We start from the raw sequence: 21,323 nt of genomic DNA, 5'->3' as shown, positions 1-21,323 counted from the left end.
AATTGGGTGTCCATAGGCCAAAACTGGCTCGTAGAAGTAATACATTGTTTGGCCTGGATCATCTTATTAAATACTTTTTAAATGAGTTGTTAACATTTTAAAAATCAGGTGGGGACTTCCCTGGTGGTCCAATGGTTAAGACTCCGTGCTTCTGATGCTAGGGGCATGGATTCGATCCCTGGTCGGGGAACTAAGATCCCACATGCCTTGTGGCGTGGCCAAAAATACATAAATAAAAATCAGGTGACTTCACATACAAGCCTAAAATTCTTGGTTCTTCTTGAAATATCAGATGATCTGGAAAAAAAGAATCTGCATTCCCAAATGGTTACTCATAGGTGGAACAGAATTGTGGCTCCCTTAGGTGAGGAATGCCCCTTTCAGTTTCCCAAAGTCCCTGACATGCCCTAGTGTATCCTGTGTGGTATGCTTCACTCATTTATATCCACAGCCTGACCGTTGGAGGCATTTGAGTTTGTAGCCCCTGCTTTAGGGGAAGGGGAAAGGAAAGCAGGTCCAGTGATTTTGTTAATAAGCTTTGATCCTGCAGCCTCTTGCATTGGGAGGGCATGGAGCCTGCTACCAGCACACTTGACTCTCTGTGGACCATTGATTAAAGCTGCTGCCTGTCTCACAAAGAAAACTCTTTGGGGCAGAAACTGCTTCAAATCTTCATTTAGCTTGTAAGGATAGATAATTTGCCTTTCCTGGGAAGTCTTGAATCTGGCTTTAAAAATGATTTTTTTCCCAACTGACAACCCTAGTAATGTGGGGCTCCCTTCTGTAGGCGAGTTCGAACGATGCCCCGACACAGCCAGTCCCTGACCATGGCACCCTACTCATCCGTAAGCCTAGTGGAGCAACTGGAAGACAGGATCCTCTGCCACGAGAAAACCACGGCCGCCCTTGTGGAGCACGCCTTCCGGATCAAAGACGACATCGTCAGCAGCTTGCAGAAAATGCAGAACAAAGGGGGAGGCGACCGCTTGGCCAGGCTTTTCTTGGAGGAGCACATCAGAAACATCACTGCCATAGTGAAGCAACTGAATCGGGATATCGAGGTATGGCATGCGGAAGTGTGGTGCGTTCCCACAGACAGATCTGCCCCACACCTGATGACCCTCACAGGCATTTCTGCCATCAGACCACAGCCGTCTATCTTGTCCAGTCTTAATGATTGCCAAGGAAACGGCTTGAACAAATATATTAAGTGTATTCCAGTATCTGGTAGCAGTTACTGTCAGTGTTATTTGGGTTTAATCTCTGTGTACCTTGCTGATTACTAAATCACTTTGTTTTGTTTGGCTCTCAATGGAAAGAGAGGAGAACTCGTCAGATAGTTTCCCTGTAAAACCCTTCCTGTCGTTGAAGACAGCTATTAAATCAATTACTAGGTCAGCCTTTGCTGCTTCAGATGAAATGTTTCTAGGTCATAATGATTATATATAATACAGTTGATTACTCAGACAATCTGGGGATTTGAATTGCTTCTCAGGCTCGCTTTTATTGCTCTATTTTTCTCTGAAATGAGCCCAAGAAAAGGCCAATATTGTCTATTTTTAGAGTTTGTAAATTTACTGCTGTTTATTGAGCAATCACAGGGACCACAGAATTTAATTCAGAAAGCTTAAAATCATTTAGGGCCTGGGCTGACATCACTGAACAATGTCAGTATCTTACACATGTAGTTTGAAAATATATGAATAAAAGGTATATGGCTAGATTAAGGAAAACCTTTGTCTTATGTCATGGAGATTGTATTTTAATTATGCTTCCTGAAATCAAGACTTTTTTTTTCAGTTTCAGGTTTGTATTTATTTATTTTAAGAGCTTTACTGAAGTACAATTTAAAAGCCACAGAAGTCTACCCATTGTAAGTGTACAATTCAATGATTTATAGTAAATTAATAGAATTAATGTTGTGCATCCATCAACACAGTTCAGTTATAGAACATTTCAATCACTCCCCAAATTTCTATCAGCCTTTTTGCGGGTAATCCTTCCTTCTACCCCAGACCCAGGCAGCCACTAGTGTGCTTTCTGTCTCTATAGATAATTTGTCTTTTCTGGACATTTCATATGAACAGAATCTTACAATATGAAGTCTTTTGCATCCAGCTTCTTTCACGTAGCATAATCTTTTTGAGGTGCAACCATGCTCTAGCACGTATCAGTATTTCGTTTCTCTTTATGTCTGAGTGGTATCCTATTGGACTTCCCTGGTGGCTCAGTGGTAAAGAGTCTGCCTGCAATGCAGGAGACCTGGGTTCGACCTCTGGGTTCAATCCCTGGGTCGGGGAGATCCCCTGGAGAAGGAAATGGCAACCCACTCCACTATTCCTGCCTGGGGAATCCCATAGACAGAGGAGCCTGGCAGGCTACAGTCTGTGGGATTGCAAGAGTTGGAAATGACTTAGCGACTGCTGCTGCTGCTAAGTCACTTCAGTCGTGTCTGACTCTGTGTGACCCCATAGATGGCAGCCCACCAGGCGCCCCCAAGCATACCTAACAGTATCCTAGTATATGGCTATACAGCTTTCTGTTTTTCCACTTATCAGCTGATTGACATTTGGATTGTTTCCAGTTTTTAGCTGTTGTGACTAAAGGTATTGTGAACATGTGAACATGTCTTTGTATGGAGATATATTTTAATTTTTCTTGGGTAGATGACTAGGTGTGGAATTGCTGGGTCTTGCAGTAAGCTTATGTTTAAGTTTTTTTTTTTCAATTTTAATTTAATTTTAACTTTTACTTTATTTTACTTTACAATACTATATTGGTTTTGCCATACATTGACATGAATCCGCCACGGGTGTACATGAGTTCCCAATCACGAACCCCCCTCCCACCCCATATCATCTCTCTGAATCATCCCCGTGCACCAGCCCCAAGCATCTTGTATCCTGTATTGAACATAGACTGGCTATTCGTTTCTTACATGATAGTATACATGTTTCAATGCCATTCTCCCAAATCATCCCACTCTCTCCCTTTTCCAAAGTGGCTATGCCATTTTACAATCCCACCGGGAATGTGTGAGGATTCCAGTTTCACTACTTCATCCCCAGCACTTGCTATCATCTTTCTTTTTGATTATAGTCATTATAGTAGCCTTGTGATGGTATTTCATTGTGCTATTAATTTGCATTTCCCTAATAACTAATGATGTTTTCATGTCCTTATTAGTCATTTGTGTGTCTTCTTTGGTGAAGTGTCTACCCAAGTCTTCTGCCCATTTTTAAAATTATTTTTTATTGTGGTAAGATATTTATCGTTTTAACCATTTTAAAGTGTGCAGTTCATTCACATTAATTACATTCACAGTGTTACATGCAAACCATCACCTCTGTCGATTTTCAAAACTTTTTGATTATCCCAAACAGAAACTCTGTTCCCAGTAAACAATAACTCTCCACTGTACTTTCACCTCAGCCTGGATAACTTGTATTCTGCTTTCTGTCCCTATTCTAGGTATATCACATAAGTGCAGTCATACAGTATTTGTCCTTTTGTGTCTCTGTCATTTCACTTATCATAATGATTTCCAGATTAATCTATGTTGTAACATGTGTCAGAACCCATTTTTAAATTAGGTTATTTGTTTTATTATTGAATTGTAAGATTTCTTTGTATATTACAGATACAGGTCCCATATCAGATAGGAGATTTGCAAAATATTTTCTCCCATTCTGTGGCTTCTATTTTCATTCTCCCAGTGGTGTCTTTTGAAGCACAAATTTTAATGAAGTCCAACTTACAAGTTTTTAAAAAAAATGGTTTATATTTTTGGTGGTATGTCTTGAGAACTGTTTGCTTAACCCAAGGTCAAGGCTTTTGTGCTCTGTTTTCTTCAAAAGTTGATTTTAGTTTTTACCTTCAGGTCTGTGAGTTACTTTGAGTTAATTTTCATGTAATTTTCATGTATAAAGTGAGGTTAAAGATCTAAGTTAATTTTTTTTATATGGATATCCGAGAAAAATCTATCATTTTCCCCTTTGCCCCTTTGTCAAAAATGAATGGATCATAAAATTTAAGGGTTAATTTCTGAATGCCATTGAGTGTATGGCTTTCCTATGCCAATACCACATTGCCTTAATTTTTAGCTTAAGAGTACATTTTGAAATCATACAGTGTAAGCCCTCCAACTTTGCTCTTGTCAAAATTGTCTCAGCTATTCTAGGTCCTTTGTATTTCCTTATAAATTTTAGGATTAGCTCTATTAAAAACTCTGCCGAGATATTGGCAGAGATTGCTTTGAATGTATAGGTCGGTTTGGGGAGAATTTCTGTCTTAATATTGAGCCTTCAGTGTTTCAAAGCATCAGCTCTTGGTTTTATTTTTTTCATATTTGCTTTTTTGTTTTCTATTTCATTGTTTTCAACTCTAGGTTGTTTCATTTTTCTCTGCTTATTTTAAGTTAGTTTGCTTTTCTAGTTTCTTCAGGTAGAAGCTTAGGGAATAGGTTTGAGATCTTTCTTCTTTTCTGATAATGGTGTTTAAAGCCATAATGTGGCCTCTGAGCACTGCTTTGGCTGCTTCCATGAGTTTTGATATGTTGTGGTTTTGTTTTCATTTGGTTTAAAGTATCATAAAATTTACCTTGTGATTTCTTTTTTTGATACATGTGTTACTTAGAAGTATGTTATTTAATTTCTGAATGTTTGGGGTTTCCCTATATTTAGGGGATATTTTGTGGATTTCTAATTTAATGTGGGCAGAGAACAACTTTGTATATCTTTAATCTCTTTAAATTTATTTAGACTTTTTTTAAAGGTTTTTTTGATGTGCATCTTTTTTTTTTTTGAAGTCTTTATTGAATTTGTTACAATATTGCTTCTGTTTTATGTTTTGGGTTTTTTGGCTGCAAGGCATGTGAGATCTTAGCTCCCTGACTAGGGATCAAACCTGCACCCCCTGCATTGAAAGGTGAAGTCTTAACCACTGGACCACCAGGGAAGTCCTGAGACTTTTTTTCAGCTATTGAAATGTCCAGTTTTTATTGTTGAATTGCCTATTGCTCCTTTCAGTTCTGTCAGTTTTGCTTCACGTATTTCAGGGCTTTGTTGTTACATGTGTATACATTTGTAATGTGTATATTTTCCTGATACAGTGATTCTTTTATCATTATAAGATGTCTCTCTTTATCTCTAGTAATATTTCTTGTCTTCATGTCTCTTTTGTCTGATACTAATATAGCTATTCCAGCTCTTTATGACTATTGTGTGCATAGTTGACTTCCTTTCTTGAGAAGTCTCACTCAGCTTATACCCAAGGGAGAACCTAGAGTACCACATGATTAACAATTTTCACTGTCTTTGGAGATTACAGCACACCTTTACTGAGGACAGAGATTTACTCAGAGTTGTATCCTATTGGAGTACATTGGTCTTCAGGGTTCTAAAATTTCTGGTCTATGCTTGTTTTGATGTTTAAAGAAAAGGACCATGTGTTTTTGTTTTTATAAGGGGATGGAGTTGATCTTTGTTGCTTTGGTGACTGATGGCATCCATTTCAGTTTCTTTGGATCATAGCATTTTATTTTCCCTTTGGAGTTTACCTTTTTTCCATTGGATACAGGCTAAGATGGCTATTAATCAGAGTGCCTTATCACATTTTTAGATAATGAGGATTGAAGTCCATAACACAAACCAGAGCATTGAGACTGTCACTTCCTGGAGTCTGAAACCTGAGCAGAGTGTCCCAAGGACATGAGTATCTTTCCAGCAGCTGTACCTGTAGGGTGCTAGGTAGTGGTCCTACTGCCTGGACCCTAGGAATCGCCTTTTGTCATTTTTCTCAGTCTGGATCCCCAGCTGCCCTGTTGATTGTACGCACTTCTCCCCTATAGCCTTCCAATAAATTCCAGATTTTTCACCTAAGCCAGAATCAGGTTCAGTTGCTGGCAGCCAAAGAATTCTAATGGTATCCAAGAGGCATAGAACATGTAAGAGACTGCTGCAGATAATTTACTTGTTTTCGGAAAGTGGTGTCTATATTTAGAATGATCTTTCCAGTATTATATTTGAGTGCTAAAGCAGTTTTATCCCAGAGACTGAATAATTTGGCAGCCCCAAGTTGGCACCTTCTCAAGATTGAAGAACCCCAACTTAAACATTTCCATTTGGAAGAGCGAGATATATTAGGAGGCGGATAGCCCTGCTGTACTCCATTCTGTAAAGGGTGATGGATAATATCAAAGTGATTGGGGAGAAATGACGATGCTCAAATCCCTGATCCTTCTACCAGTGGTGAGAAATGCGTCTCAAAAAATTGCAAACCCTCATGTTTCATGTTAGAAGATGGTGTGACTTCCCCATTCTTCCCACACCCAGCATTTCGCTGTGGGTACTCTGCTTGGTTCTGTTTGCTTATGTGGGTGGTGGACAGACCAGAGACTGGAAACCATCCTGCAGTACTATCCTCAGGTAAAAGCAGAGAGTGTAACTCTACTATTAGAATTTTTTCTGTCTGCAAATGAGGTGATAGTACTTACGCTGCAGCTGTGGGATATCTGGGGGGATAACTTCCCCTTTGGTAGCTGCTGTGTACTAATCCAACAATCAGAACCATTTCAATATGTAATTTCCAACTTCAGCTGAGCCCCCAGTGCTGTTTAATAGCTCCTTCATTCTAGGAAGCCTTCACCACCGGTTCCCTCCCTGGCCTCAATTCTTTTTCCCTTAATTTACCCTGGGCACCCAGCACTTGGCACTGTTACCACAGCATCTACTGAATAAGTCTGGCATTGTTTCTTTGTACATCTGTATCCCTTGATAGAGTGGGAGCCCTTCAAAAAGAAAGCAACTTTGTCTTTCTCATCTTTACATTGTCCAGCACAATGTTTGGAGCAAAATGCCGTGAATGCTTTTTAAGTGAATAAATGCCCAGTTCAGATGGAAGCCCATTGCAGATCTTCTGGTAGCAAAAAGAACTAGAAGAGACCCTGAGGTCCTTTGTGCAAACTGTGTCCTTTTCAAATGATGCATCCCAGGCCCTGGGAAGTGAAGAGACTTCTCTGAGATCTCTGTTGTTGTTGTTCAGTTGCTAAGTCATGTCTGACTCTTGTGACCCCGTGGACTGCAGCACGCCAGGCCTCCCTGTCCCTCACCATCTCTCAGAGTTTGCCCAAGTTCATGTCCATTGAATCGATGATGCCATCCAACCATCACATCCTCTGTCACCCCTTCTCCTCCTGCCCTCAATCTTTCCCAGCATTAGGGTCTTTTCCAATCAGTTGGCCAGAGTATTGGAGCTTCAGCATAAGTCCTTCCATTAAGTGTTCAGGGTTGATTTCCTTTAAGACTGGCTGGTTTGATCTCCCTGTTGTCCAAGGGACTCTCAAGAGTTTGAAAGCATCAATTCTTTAGCACTCTGCCTTCTTTTTGATCCAGCTCTCATATCTGTACATGACTACTGGAAAGACCAAAGCCTTTACTGTATGGACCTTTGTCTGTGAAGTGATGTCTTTGCTTTTTAATACACTGTTTAGGTTTGTCATAGCTTTCCTGCCAAGAAGCAATCATCTAATTTCATGGCTGCAATCACAATCCACAGTGATTTAAGAGCCCAGGAAGAGGAAGTCTGTCATTGCTTCCACCTTTTCCCCTTTCATTTGCCATGAAGTGATGGGACCGGATGTTGAAGCTGAAACTGCAATACTTTGGCCATCTGATGCAAAGAGATGACTTATTTGAGAAGACCCTAATGCTGGGTCTCTGGAGAAGACTCTTGAGAGTCCCTTGGACTGCAAGGAGATCCAACCAGTCCATTCTGAAGGAGATCAGCACTGGGATTTCTTTGGAAGGAATGATGCTAAAGCTGAAACTCCAGTACTCTGGCCACCTCATGTGAAGAGTTGACTCATTGGAAAAGACTCTGATGCTGGGAGGGATTGGGGGCAGGAGGAGAAGGGGACGACAGAGGACGAGATGGCTAGATAGCATCACTGACTCAATGGACTTGAGTCTGAGTGAACTCCGGGAGTTGGTGATGGACAGGGAGGCCTGGCGTGCTGCAGTTCATGGGGTCACAAAGAGTCAGACACAACTGAGTGACTGAACTGAACTGAACTGATGGGACCGGATGCCATGATCTTAGTTTTTTTAATACTGAGTTTTAAGCTGGTTTTCTCATTCTCCTCTTTCACCCTCATCAAGAGGTTCTTTAGTTCCTCTTCGCTTTTTGCTATTAAAGTGATATCATCTGCATATCTGAGGTTCTTGATGTTTTTCCCGGAAATCTTGATTCCAGCTTGTAAGTCATCCAGCCTGGCATTTCTCATGATGTACTCTGTGTATAAGTTAAGTAAACAGGGTAACAATAAACAGCCTTGTTGTGCTGCTTTCTCAGTTTGAACCAGTCAGTTGTCCCATATAAGGTTCTGTGTTGCTTCCTGACCCACACACAGGTTTCTCAGAAGACAGGTAATATGGTCTGGTATTCCCATCTCTCCAAGAGTTTTCCACATTTTGTTATGATCCACACTGTCAAAGGCCTTAGTGTAGTCAATGAAACAGAGGTAGATGTTTTTCTGGAATTCCCTTGCTTTCTCTATGATCCAGCAGATGTTGGCAATTTGGTCTCTGGTTCCTCTGCCTTTCTTTCTCTTAGCTCTCAGGATCTAAACCCAGACTGTTAAACTCTGAAGATGAGCCCCTTTCACTTTTCTACTTTGCCTCTTGAAAGCTCCTCTAAAACTCTGATCTTAGGTAACTAACTCTCAAATGTGACAGGCAGTGCTATTCAGTCATTCTTTGCTTTCTGAGTATTTCTACCCTTGGCCCCCCTCCCACCCCCAGGAAGAATTTCTTCATAAAACTAAGTAATTAAAGATGAAGTTCTCACTGAGTTATACCCTACCCTCTCTTTCTTTTGGTGTGAGTTCATTGAACTGCCTAGATAATGTGAGTTAATAGCAAGCATACCTAGAAATCCAAAATCATCAATCATTTAGGCTTTTGCTAATTACTTTTCTTTAGGATATGTTTTTAACATGATTTTTCTTTAATGTGTATTTAAGATGATTTTAAAAATAATTTACAATGGGGGTTTATAGTAATTTCAGTTCTTCTGTTTTTTCCATCTGAAACACATTTTAAGTAATGATTATTCTTTCCTTAACCAGACAGCACTCTTCCACTTACATATATTTTTGGAGTGTGTAGTTTGCAAATGAATAGATGATTTCCATTTTAGAGAGGGAAGTCTGAAGAAAAGCTATTTCTGGAAAAAATTACACTTTGCATATATGAGCACTACTTTTTTATAACTAGTTATAACTGTATATCAGTATGAAGTAACAGAAGATAGTTTGGAAATTTAATAGACTTTTATATGAAACACTAATTACATAGTTTTTTTAATATATTGTGAGCCTAAACATGTTTACCCAAACATAACTAAAATTAAGATGCTTAATGAGAAATCAGAATTGCCACATTGTAGCCAAACTCTGTTAAAATGAAACCATAGTGTAGATTAAAATTTTTAAAGTACTAAAAGTAAGTCTTTATTTATAAACAACATAAAATTGTAAGGATGGATGCTATGAATAGGTGATATGCACATTTAAAGCAAAGAGATATGAAGATACTCAAATTGTATTTAAATGATATGAAAGGTGTATTTTTTGTCTGTAGATTCCTAATGAATTTATTCTGTAAATTGCCTTTTTAAAAAATATTCTTTTGGCTTCCCTGGGTCTTCGTTGCTGTGTGTGGGTTTTCTCTAGTTGTGGCAAACAGGGCTACAAGATCTCTAGTTGTGTTGCACAGGCTTCTCACTGTGGTTGCTTCTCTTGTTGACAGAGCACGGGCTCTACAGCATGGACCCAGAAGTTGTGGCGCATGGGCTTAGCTGCCCCCCAGCATGTGGGATCTTCCTGGGCCAAGGATTGAACCCATGTCCCCTGTGGTGCAACGTTAAAGAATCTGCCTGCTAAGCAGGAGACACAGGTTTGATCCCTGGGTCAGGAAGATCCCCTAGAGGAGGGCTTGGCAACCCACTCCAGTGTTCTTGCCTGGGAAATCCTGTGGACAGAAGAGCCTGGTGGGCTACAATCCATGGGGTCACAAAAGAGTCGGACATGACTTAGCGACTAACAACAACCACCACTGTATTGGAAGGCAGATTCTTAGCCACTGGACTACCAGGGAAGTCCTTGCCTGGTTTTTAAGTTATTTTCATTACTGCTTCACACTGGTTTTCCAGTTCACTCAGTAAAATTTACTGGGTATTTGTTTTGTAAAAATATATCCCCACAGAGTGATTTTGTAGTAGAAAACTAAAGCTGAAACCATTCTCAACATGTACAGCTCACTTCAGGCTCCTGATGGAGCTAGTTGAATTGAGGTATGTTAATACTACATCCTGGGACTTCCCTGGTGGACAGTGACTAAAACTCTGTGCTCCCAGTACAAGAGGCCCTGGCCAGGAAGTTAGATCCCCCATGTCACAACTAAAGATCCTACATGCTGCCATGCAGATCTGAGATTCTGTGTGTTGCAACCAAGACCCAGCACAACCCAATAAATAAATAAATATTAAGAAAATACTCTATCTTGGTAAGTTTGGCTCAATAAGTCATTATGATTATCATGTGGCTCTGTACACAGTTATATACAAGAAGAAAAGTAAAATATATTGTTAAACCACTGGCCTATGTGATCCTCAAGAACTAGAAATGAATCTTAATTTATTTTTAGCACCTCTACAGTGTCTAGCACATTGTAGGAGCTCAAGAAATCTTTCATAATCAAAGGCTCTGGGGTCCTTGGTTCTTTGAAAACCCTATAGTTATTGCCCATTTTCTTTCAGCAGATACAAAGATCAAAACAGATGATTCCTGTGGGCTAGTATCTAGTAGGTGCCTGATAAATGTTGACTAAAAGGACCTATTGTTTTAATACATCCTGACTCATTGTCTCCTTGGCAGTTTGCATTGCTATATGGAGTATGTTATCAATTATGTATTCCTTAGAAACTTGCCACAAATTATCATCATCATAAATTCAGAAGAGGTAGTCAACTATGAATTATACATGTCTGGATTATCTATACTGTTTTTGATTTAAGCTCATATCAGTCCCTGGGAGCCAAGTCCTGGTAAGCAATCCATGGCCCTTTTTTTGGGAGGGGAGGGTGAGCTTTCCCTTTCCTGCCGATTTGATGGCCTAGGGAAGTATTTGGGACCCCTGTTTCCCCTCGGGCCTTTCATCATGTCTTTGGCCTTTGGGGAGCCAAGCAGTGGGGTCTGCTACCCAGCTGGTTGGAATCTGAAGACCTTCTCCTGGTTTCCATGTGCTCAGGTTTCATAATGTCCTGCTGGCTTGGAGTGTTTCCTTTGACTGAGTTGGGAAATGGGAAAATGCATCAAACCCTTATTTAATTCACTAGATGATACATAATTTTCTGTCTTAATAATTTGCAAATGGGCTGTTGAAGAGTTTGCTAAAGTCAAGTGATGAGTGTATAGGGGCCCTTATTAGCATGTCACAGCAGAGGTGTGGACAAATGATGTTAACGTATAGTTGGATAAACAGACAGGAACCTGGTTCGTCGTGAATCTAGGGCACCGTCAGTGAGGAAAGAACCTTGGCCATTGGACTTCATATAGTTACCTAAAAAGGGAATTTCAGCTGGTGGCTCTGTCGTCTCGTCCCATTGGAACAGACATATTAGTGGAATAACATTGATGATTGTCATGTGTATTAGTCTGTGACCTCCAAAGAAATAGAACCAATAGCATATATTTACGATAAGGTATTGGCTCACTTCATTGTGGAGACTGAGAAGTTCCACCAATCTGCCATCTGTAAGCTGGAGCACAGGAAAGACGGTGGAGTAATTCCAAGGCTTGGGAGCCAGAGAGACAATAGTGTGGATTCACTTCAGTCCAGGTCTGAAGACTTGACAATCAGGAGTGCTGAGGGCAGGCCAGTATCCCAGCTCAGGTAGGCAGAAAGCAAATTCCACCTTCCTTCTCCTTTTTTTTTATATTATGACACTCAATGGATCGGCTAATGCCTTCCCAAGTTGGGGAAGACCTTCTGTTTTACTGACTTCACCAATCCAAATCCTAATCTCTTCTGGAAACACCTCACAGACACACCCAGAAACAATATTTATCCAGCTGTCTGGGCATCGCATGGCCTAGTTAAGCTGACGTAATTAACTATCACATTATCCAAATTCTTTTTTTTTTTTTTTACCTCTACCCACTAGACTTGGCTTGTCATGTGGCTTGACTCTAGGGGGAGAAGATAGTGAATGGAGTTTGAATATTTGTTTAGTTCTGAATATTTGATAAAGATTTTCCATGTAAATTAACAAATTGGTGTTTTGGTGTCTGCTCTGTCTGTAATACATTTTAGCTTGTCTGTCTCCATCTTTGAGGGCCTGATCAGCTCCAGGCACCAGCTAGATAGTCTTCGAGCCTTCAGTGTAGACGATCAAATCCTAGAACATGGAGGCAAAATAATAAATTACTCAGCCATCTACTGGGAGCCAGTCCTTATATGAGGGCTAAAGCTAGGGCTAAAGCTGTGACTCAGGCATACAAGACCCCTGCTTTTAGGCTTGCTGCATGTTCCAGTGGGATTTATAGGTGTAAACCCTAAGTGGCCAGGGTAATTTCAGCCTAAGTCTAGGGCTCTGAAAAGGTAATTTGATGGAGAGTGATTGTGGGGCTGTTTTAGGTAGGGGTATAAGGTGACATGTAAACTGAGACTGGAGTGACAGAAGGGCCAGCCAGGCCAAGGTGATGGGGTGGGGGGAGGAGACACACACAGAAGAGAACATTCTGAAGAGGAGGCACTGCAGGTTCCAAGGCATAAGGTGTAAGAAGCTTGGCATGTTAGAGGAGCAGAAGGAGGACCAATGGGACTGGAGTGTCATGGGTGGAAGTGGGTGATGGGAAGCCATTATTTAATTTTAAACAAAAGAATTTAGAGAAATCATTCATATGTCTGGTTCTGAGGATACACTAGTGAATAAAACAGATAAACAACCCTTGCCCTCATGTTGCTTACAGACTGATTTGTGTTTCAGAGAGATCACTCTGACTGCTGCCTGGAGAAGGGAATGTAGGGAAGCTAGAATGGGGGCAGAGGGCATCCAGAGTGGCTTGGGTTCGGGAGTCAGGGTAGAGATGGAGAGAAGTGGATGGGTGCTAGATCTGTCTTGGAAGTGGCGCTGATAGGACTTCCTGCACATTAGAGTTAGAAAGACTTCTGCTTAGGACTTGGCAAGTTTTAGGGTCCATCAGGGCTTCCCCTGTGGCTCAGTGGTAAAAAACCCACCTGCAGTGCAGTAGTTGCAGCAGATGAAGGTTCAATCCCTGGGTCAGGAAGATCCCCTGGAGGAGGAAATGGCACCCACTCCAGTATTCTTGCCTGGAGAATCCCATGGACAGAGAGCCTGTGGGGCTGCAGTCCATGGGGGTCACAAAGAGTCAGACATGACTGAGCGACGGAGCACACACACATCAGATATCCGGGTGGACATGCCAAGAAGGCAGTTGATATATGAGGCTTGAACTCTGGGGATTTTTTAAGTCCTAGTGTGAAAATCCCATGGATGGAGGAGCCTGAAAGTGAAAGTGAAGTTGCTCAGTCGTATCCGACTCTTTGTGACCCCGTGGACTGTAGCCCACCAGGTTCCTCCATCCATGGGATTCTCTAGGCAAGAATACTGGAGTGGGTTGCCATTTCCTTCTCCAGGGGGATCTTCCCAACCCAGGGATCGAACCCAGGTCTCCTGCATTGCAGGCAGACGCTTTAACCTATGAGCCACCAGGGAAGCCTGGTAGGCTGCAATTCATGGGGTCACTAAGGGTTGGACACGACTGAGTGACTTCACTTTGACTTTTCACTTTCATGCATTGGAGAAGGAAATGGCAACCCACTCCAGTGTTCTTGCCTGGAGAATCCCAGGGACTGGGGAGCCTGGTGGGCTGCCATTAATGGGGTCGCACAGAGTCGGATACGACAGCAGCAGTGTGAAAATTGAAGAGCCATTGTCAGGAGATGCTGTCTTATTAGGCCCTGCGCTGCTGTAATTGGGTCCTTCTTCATGGGATTTTGGAGTTATATTTTCATTTCCAAGTCCTCACAAATCTGAGGAGAGTTGAAGAAAGAAAAACATGGTGGGCTGTTCTTGGTCATTCCTAGGCACCCCTAGCCTGTCTGTGCTGAGATCCCTGGCCAAGGGTTTATATCTCCTTTGCATAAAAGGCACGATAGAATGCTGTGAGGCTCACACAGGGCGGGCCTTTCCTACTGCCTCTGGCAAGGGATCATCCTTAAAGATAGGCCACATATTAGAAAAAATACATGAAGACTCAGGACATCACTTTTTCAAGGTGACTGGCCTCTTCTCTCTACTCATGTGGATTTAGACCATGTACTTCCCACCCTGTAGTCTTACTTGCTACAACTGAGCTTCCTAAAGGCATGGTTGGTGCTCAGCACATAGTTGCTCTGCAGAAAAGAGTTTCTTGAATTGAATCAGCAATAATGGAGAGTTGATGATATGCTTTTTAAAGTAAACACATCATGATGATATATTGTCCCCAAATGACAAATTAGAGAACATTTCTGGCTTTACAGAAGGATTGTTTTTCTAAGGCTTCAGCATGTGGGGGTGCTCAGTTGCTCAGTCATGTCTGACACTTAGACTTCATCATAGAATTTCTGTAAGTAATAAGCTCTAGAATGCCTTCTGTTTTCATGTAACTTTTCAGTAATGTGAATGTTGTGTTAAATTCAGACATAATTCTCTCTGGATTATTCAAAGAAAACACTTCTAATATAATATCTCATTCATCTGCATAAGAATTCTGAAAGTTAAATGGGCTTTTCTGAGCATTGAAGCACACACACATATACTCTAAGCATTAACACACACACACACACTCACTTTTTTTCTGGTTATAAAAATAATGTAAACACGTTGTGGAAAATACAAAAAAGGAATCAACCGTAATCTAACCCTAGAGATAAGCGAGGCGTTAATATTCTAGTATTATTTTTTATGCACCTTATACACAGCAGGAATCATGCTGTGTATTTATTTATACTCTTTCTTTTTGCTTAATAGTAAATTGTACACATTTTCTCTGGTTTCTAAGAGCACTCCATGAACCTCTTACTGGTTGCATAATAATATACCATGTAGATACCTTGTAAAATACTTGGTCTATGCATCATACTATGAAGACATCTTTGTGCATTCATTTTTGTCATAATACTTACTGTTTGTTTTAAGGTTTATTTCAAGAACTGGTCAAAGGTTATGAACATTATGAATATATTTTTGAAGGACTGTGCTCTGGAAGCGTTGTAGCATGAAGGCCAACTGTGCATTTTCAATTTTTGATATACATTTTAAAATTAGAAATTGACTAAAGTATTTACTTCTTCAATAGATGGAAATGGTACAATTTAAAATTTTTTACTTTTAAATAGACATCACTTTTTAGAGCCGCTTTAGGTTCACAGCAGACTTGAGCAGAAAGTGCAGAGTTGTGACTTACATACCCCCGTCCCCACATAAGCACAGCCTCCTGCACTGTCCTTATCTGCAGCATAGTGGTACATTATAATGGTATGGTTTTATTTCCTGTTTCTTTGCTTATAGAAAGACTGGATGTTTAAAAAAAGTGTCATTTATTTTTAGCACCTGTTTTGTGAATTGCACTCATGTTCTTTGCTTAGTGATTTTTTAAAAAAGATCTATTTATGTGTTTTATTTTTTGGCTATGCTGGGTCTTCATTGCTGGTTTTCTTTAACTTTGCCTGGTGGGGGCTACTCTTCATTGTGGTGTGGAGGCTTCTCCTTGCGGTGGCTTCTCTTGTTGTGGAGCCCAGGCTTCAGCAGTTGTGGGGCAGGGGCTTAATTGCTCTGTGACATGTGCGTTCTTCCCAGACCAGGGATTGAACCTGTGTCTCTTGCACTGCAAGGCAGATTCTTAACCACTAGACCACCAGGGACGCCCTGCTTGGTGACTTTTTTGATTGAGAAACAGACGAAATTATTGGTTGGAGCCTTTGTCATTTGTACAGTGTCTAATGCAGTGTTTCTTCAGGAGGGGTCTGTGAACCATGACCTTCTATATTTCTGGGCCCTTGCTTTGGCTCCCTTGGAGTGGGGTCCAGAAACCTGTGTGTTTAACAGGCCACGTGGGTGTCCTTACACACCCCAAAGATGGCTGAGAATCCATAGTCATAAGCTTTATTAGAAACAAAGATTTGAAGCATTATGTACCAAAAAATAAGTATTAACTTTCTATTAACTGTAACAATAAGCATTATTTCCTATTAAAAGAGAAAGAGCTCACCAGCACATTTTCATCAGTGGGAGAGTGTCAGAACCAGATTAGTCAGATTTCAAGTTTTCTTGCAAGATTGTGTTCTGATGACTAACATTTTATTATTCACAGGTGATTGTAAGTGGGTTTGCATTCTTCTATTCTATTGAGCAGGTTCATTCAGAAAAAGCTGGAAACTGCAGCAAATAAGATAGGTCTCGCAGTTCCAAATTCCTTTCAGTGAAATTTTTTTTTTTACTGTCCCTGTGTTACTCAGTCTATAGTGACTTCAGCCAGATTTCTGATAAAGAAAATGCAGAATCCTCATATTCCTCATTTCTGTTTTTTACAAGGAAATTTGAAAATCCTTAAAAACATGTATGTAAGTGTACTTTTCTGCCTATATGTTATACTTAAAAAATAGTTGATAGTGGGACTTCCCTGGTAGTCCAGTGGCTAAACTCTGTGCTTTCACTGCAGGGGCTGTGGGTTTGATCCCTGGTTGGGGAACTGTGTGGCCAATAAATAAATAAATTAAATTTTAAAAATAGTTGATAGAAGGGAGCACAGAAGCAGTTATGCAAGGCATAAACATATTTTCTAATGGAGCTTGCCTGTTTTTTGCAAATTGGACTGCAAATTGTCAGGATACCAGAAATCATCAAATTTCCAGAAATGGTAGCAACCAAGTAGTTATACATGAATGTATGCTTAAATGTCTAGATTGGTGCAGGAGGCCATAGGAAGGTCAGGGGCTTGGTGTGCCTTCTTTTCTATCGCCGGTTCTAGGGCCACCTTCCTGATCAGCTGGGATGGGCGGGTGGGAAGGCCTGGGGGAGCTGGCAGAGACCTGGCCTGAGAGAGCATAACAGTGAGGTCCTGGACATGGTGGCTTAGGAGTCAGAGAGAGAAGGCCAGTCTCCCTGGGCTCGAGCACCCTGTGACTGAGCTGTCTTCTGCCCTCACAGGCTGGGCAGGCTTCGGAGAGGAGGGTGCAGAGGTGCTCCCTCCTGGCTCCTCACCTGGACGCAGGCTCTGTGAGGGTACTGGCTGCACCTCCAGCTCTTCGGCTTCTTCCAGCGTACCCTTCCACTAGTCTTACTCCAGTGAGCGGAGAACAAGAAGAGATGTCCCAACTAAGGGGGCCCAGCAGCCAGAGGGAGGAAGAATAAGCACAGCCGTAGATGTCCCAACTAAGGGGGCCCAGCAGCCAGAGGGAGGAAGAATAAGCACAGCCGTTAGAACAGACTTAAATGAAGGTGGCCCTTGAGTGAAAAATAACTGGGGCAAGTTATGGACTGAATGCTTGTGGCCCCCACCCCCGCCCCCACCAAATTCATGTCTGAAGCTCTATCCTCAGTGTGATGGTATTTAGAGGTGGGGCCTTTGAGCAGTAACTAGGTTTAAGATGAGATCATGAGTGTGGGGCCCTTATGGGATTAGTGCTCTTATAAGAAGAGGTAGAGCTCCTTTTTTCTGCATGTGAGGACCCAGTGAGAAGGTAATTGTCAAGAAGCCAGGAAGAGAGCCCTCATAGTACATGCTGGCACCCAGATCTCAGACTTCCTAGCCTTCAGAACTGCAAAAATATATATATTTATTGTTTATATGCTCAGTCTGTTTATTATTTATAAGGTATTTCATTATAACAGCCTCAACTGAGTAATAAGACAGAGATTAAGGGATCTGAATACAACATAAAATTTCTTCCTTGAACTTAAATTTGTAAAAGTCAGTAGAGACACAGATGATTACTTTTATGAATTGAATTAGTTGCCTACGAGGGAAAGTAGATGAAGTGCTGAAAAATCAGTGCCAGACACAAGGGGAGAAAAATCATGAGGGGGAAGATACAAGATTTGGAGGGCGGATCCAGGACAGCCAGCTTGTGAATAATAGGAATTGCAGAATGATACAAAAAGCAGAGGGAGAAAAAAACAATAATAGAAGAATGTTTACCTGAGTTGAAGGTAAATCTGAAATGTTCAGTGAGTTCTAGGTAGAAATGAATTTTTTAAAAAATCCAGTTTTTTTCCTGATAAAAATCCTCAATTCCGAAGATGAAAAACAAGCATCTAGACATAAGGAAGGAGAAGGCAGTGGCACCCCACTCCAGTACTCTTGTCTGGCAAATCCCATGGATGGAGGAGCCTGGTAGGCTGCAGTCCATGGGGTCGCTAAGAGTTGGACATGTCTGAGCGACTTCACTTTGACTTTTCACTTTCATGCATTGGAGAAGGAAATGGCAACCCACTCCAGTGTTCTTGCCCGCAGAACCCCAGGGACTGGGGAGCCTGGTGGGCTGCCGTCTATGGGGTGACACGGAGTCGGACACGACTGGAGCGACTTAGCAGCAGCAGCAGGCATAAGGAAGCAAGGTACTTTTAGGGGAAGAAGCATCAGACTTCCTGTCAGCTTCACAGTTCACCAGGAGGAAAGGCATTAATGTCAAGAATTTCATACCCTTTCAGTTTATCACCCATCCTTCACCATGAGGGAGGAAGAGAACAGACACAGCAGGGATCCAGAGGGTCTTTCATCCAAGTGTCTGGTCTAAGGAAAATGCTGGAGGAAGGACTCTAACCAAAACACAGTGATGGTGCCCGGAGATCCTAAGATGGGGGAAAGGAAAAGGAGAAACACGAAAGATGATTGGTGACCTTTAGAAAAAGACCCATCATTTCTAATGAGAACTAAATGTATATCACAGGGAACTCTGCTCAGTGCTCTGTGGTGTGGCCGATTCATTTTGTTATACAGCAGAAACTAACATTGTAAAGCAACTATGCTCAAAAAAAAAACCACCCCAAAACCCTGTCATTTCATGTAAATGGATATCAATAAATTTAACAGAAGCGTTAAAAAAAGAAAGAAGAAAAAAAAGACAAGAAGGGCCATTCAAGCAAAATTCTAATTGTATCTCAGCTAGAAGTACTGGATTATTTTAGCAAAGAATGGTTGGTGTGGGGAAGAGCAAGAGGGAACAAAAGTAAAAATCCTTCCACGTAAGTCATCCTGGGTGAAGGGTGAAGGAGGGCAGGTGTGCTTTATGTGGAGGAGAGCAGTGCTGTGCAGGGAAAGAGCCAGGAGTAGGTGCAGATATGGTTATAAAGGTTGGGAAAGGTGAGTTGAGCCATTCATGGACTATCAGTGGCCAGGGACACTCCCCAGATAACAAAGGGGAGAAAAGGTAATGCATGGTAACCTGATTAAACCAGGCAAAACAGGGGAAAGGAGAAAGGAAACAACAAAAAGCAACATAAGTTGTAAATATAAAGTGAGATGTAACAATAAGGTCCTGCTGTATAGCACAGGGAACTATATTCAATATTCTATGATAAACCGTAATGGAAAAGAATATGAAAATGTGTATATATATGTATGCATTAATATGTATAAATATGTATATATGTATGTATAACTGAGTCACTTTGCTGTGCAACAGAAATTGACGTAACATTGTAAATCAACTACAAAAAATTTTTTTTTAAGAAGTGAGATGGAGGGACAAACAAAGACAGAAAGCAGCATAATGTCATGAGTGAGAGCACAGTCAGTGGAGCCAGACTCCTGGTGCCAATCCCAGCTTCCTCATGTATTGACTGTGGCTTTGGGCAAATTACTTGACCACTTAGAAATTTCACCATCTGTGAAATGAGGATAATAACAGTCCCTCCTTCATAGGGTGTTGTGAGGATTAAACGAGTTAACATACCTACAGCATTTAGAACAGTGCCTAGTGTAATTAGACCAAGCAATGTTTGCTTTATTCTTTATAAAGTCTAGTAGCAATTTTAATATTAGGTAAGATGAAGCAATATTACAAGCACTGAATCAGATTCAGTTCAGTTCAGTCACTCAGTCGTGTCCAACTCTTTGCGACCCCATGAATCGCAGCATGCCAGGCCTCCCTGTCCATCACCATCTCCCAGAGTTCACTCAGACTCATGTCCATCCAGTTAGTGATGCCATCCAGCCATCTCATCCTCTATTGTCCCCTTCTCCTCCTTCCCCCAATCCCTTCCAGCATCAGAGTCTTTTCCAGTGAGTCAACTCTTTGCATGAGGTGGCCAAAGTACTGGAGTTTCAGCTTTAGCGTCATTCCCTCCAAAGCACACCCAGGGCTGATCTCCTTTAGAATGGACTGGTTGGATCTCCTTGCAGTCCAAGGGACTCTCAAGAGTCTTCTCCAACACCACACATCCATACACGACCACTGGAAAAACCATAGCCTTGACTAGACGGACCTTAGTCGGCAAAGTAATGTCTCTGCTTTTGAATATGCTATCTAGGTTGGTCATAACTTTTCTTCCAAGGAGTAAGCGTCTTTTAATTTCATGGCTGCAGTCACCATCTGCAGTGATTTTGGAGCCCCCCGACATAAAGTCTGCCACTGTTTCCACTGTTTCCCATCTATGTCCCATGAAGTGATGGGACCAAATGCCATGCTCTTCATTTTCTGAAAGTTGAGCTTTAAGCCAACTTTTTCACTCTCCACTTTCACTTTCATCAAGAGGCTTTTTAGTTCCTCTTCACTTTCTGCCATTAGGAAGGTTATTATATAATGGCCATGGGCACTTTGATCTTAAATCTGTATGTGCCAAATAAAATGGCAGCTAAATAAAGTAAACAGCATTACAAATAAAAGGAGAACTTGAGGAAGACATTTTACAGTGAGAAAATTCAAGATCTAGAAGGCAAAAATAGACAAGATCTAGAGAAAATGAATAATGAGTACTTTCTTGGTGGTCCACTGGCTAAGACTACTCCATGCTCCCAATTGCAGGGGGCCTGGGTTCCATCCCTGGTCAAGGAATCAGATCCCACATGCTGCAACCAAAAGTTAACATGCTGCAACAAAGACTGGGTACAGCCAAATAAATAAAAACTCTAAAAAAAGAAAAGAAAATGAGTAATGGAATCAGCAAATTCAGTCTAATATGCAATATTGAAACTTTTGTTCTTCAGGTAGTTTTTTTGCATGGAACTTTTGAAAAATCAGTCATATGTGACAATG

General features: G+C 41.3%; 1 protein-coding gene across 1 annotated transcript in view; it reads left to right on the top strand.

Annotated features, from left to right (window-relative positions):
- FAM81A (family with sequence similarity 81 member A) overlaps positions 1-21,323 on the top strand; it is a 57,252-nt gene that overhangs the window by 360 nt on the left and 35,569 nt on the right. Inside the window, exons 2-3 of the mRNA XM_052646493.1 lie at positions 788-1,061; positions 1,801-1,806. Coding sequence (XP_052502453.1) covers positions 788-1,061; positions 1,801-1,806 — 280 coding nt within the window. The remainder of the gene's footprint in view (positions 1-787; positions 1,062-1,800; positions 1,807-21,323) is intronic.

This window comes from Budorcas taxicolor, chromosome 10, assembly GCF_023091745.1.
Source record: "Budorcas taxicolor isolate Tak-1 chromosome 10, Takin1.1, whole genome shotgun sequence".
Lineage (NCBI taxonomy): Eukaryota > Metazoa > Chordata > Mammalia > Artiodactyla > Bovidae > Budorcas > Budorcas taxicolor.
This window is presented reverse-complemented; position numbering and strand designations above follow the sequence as displayed.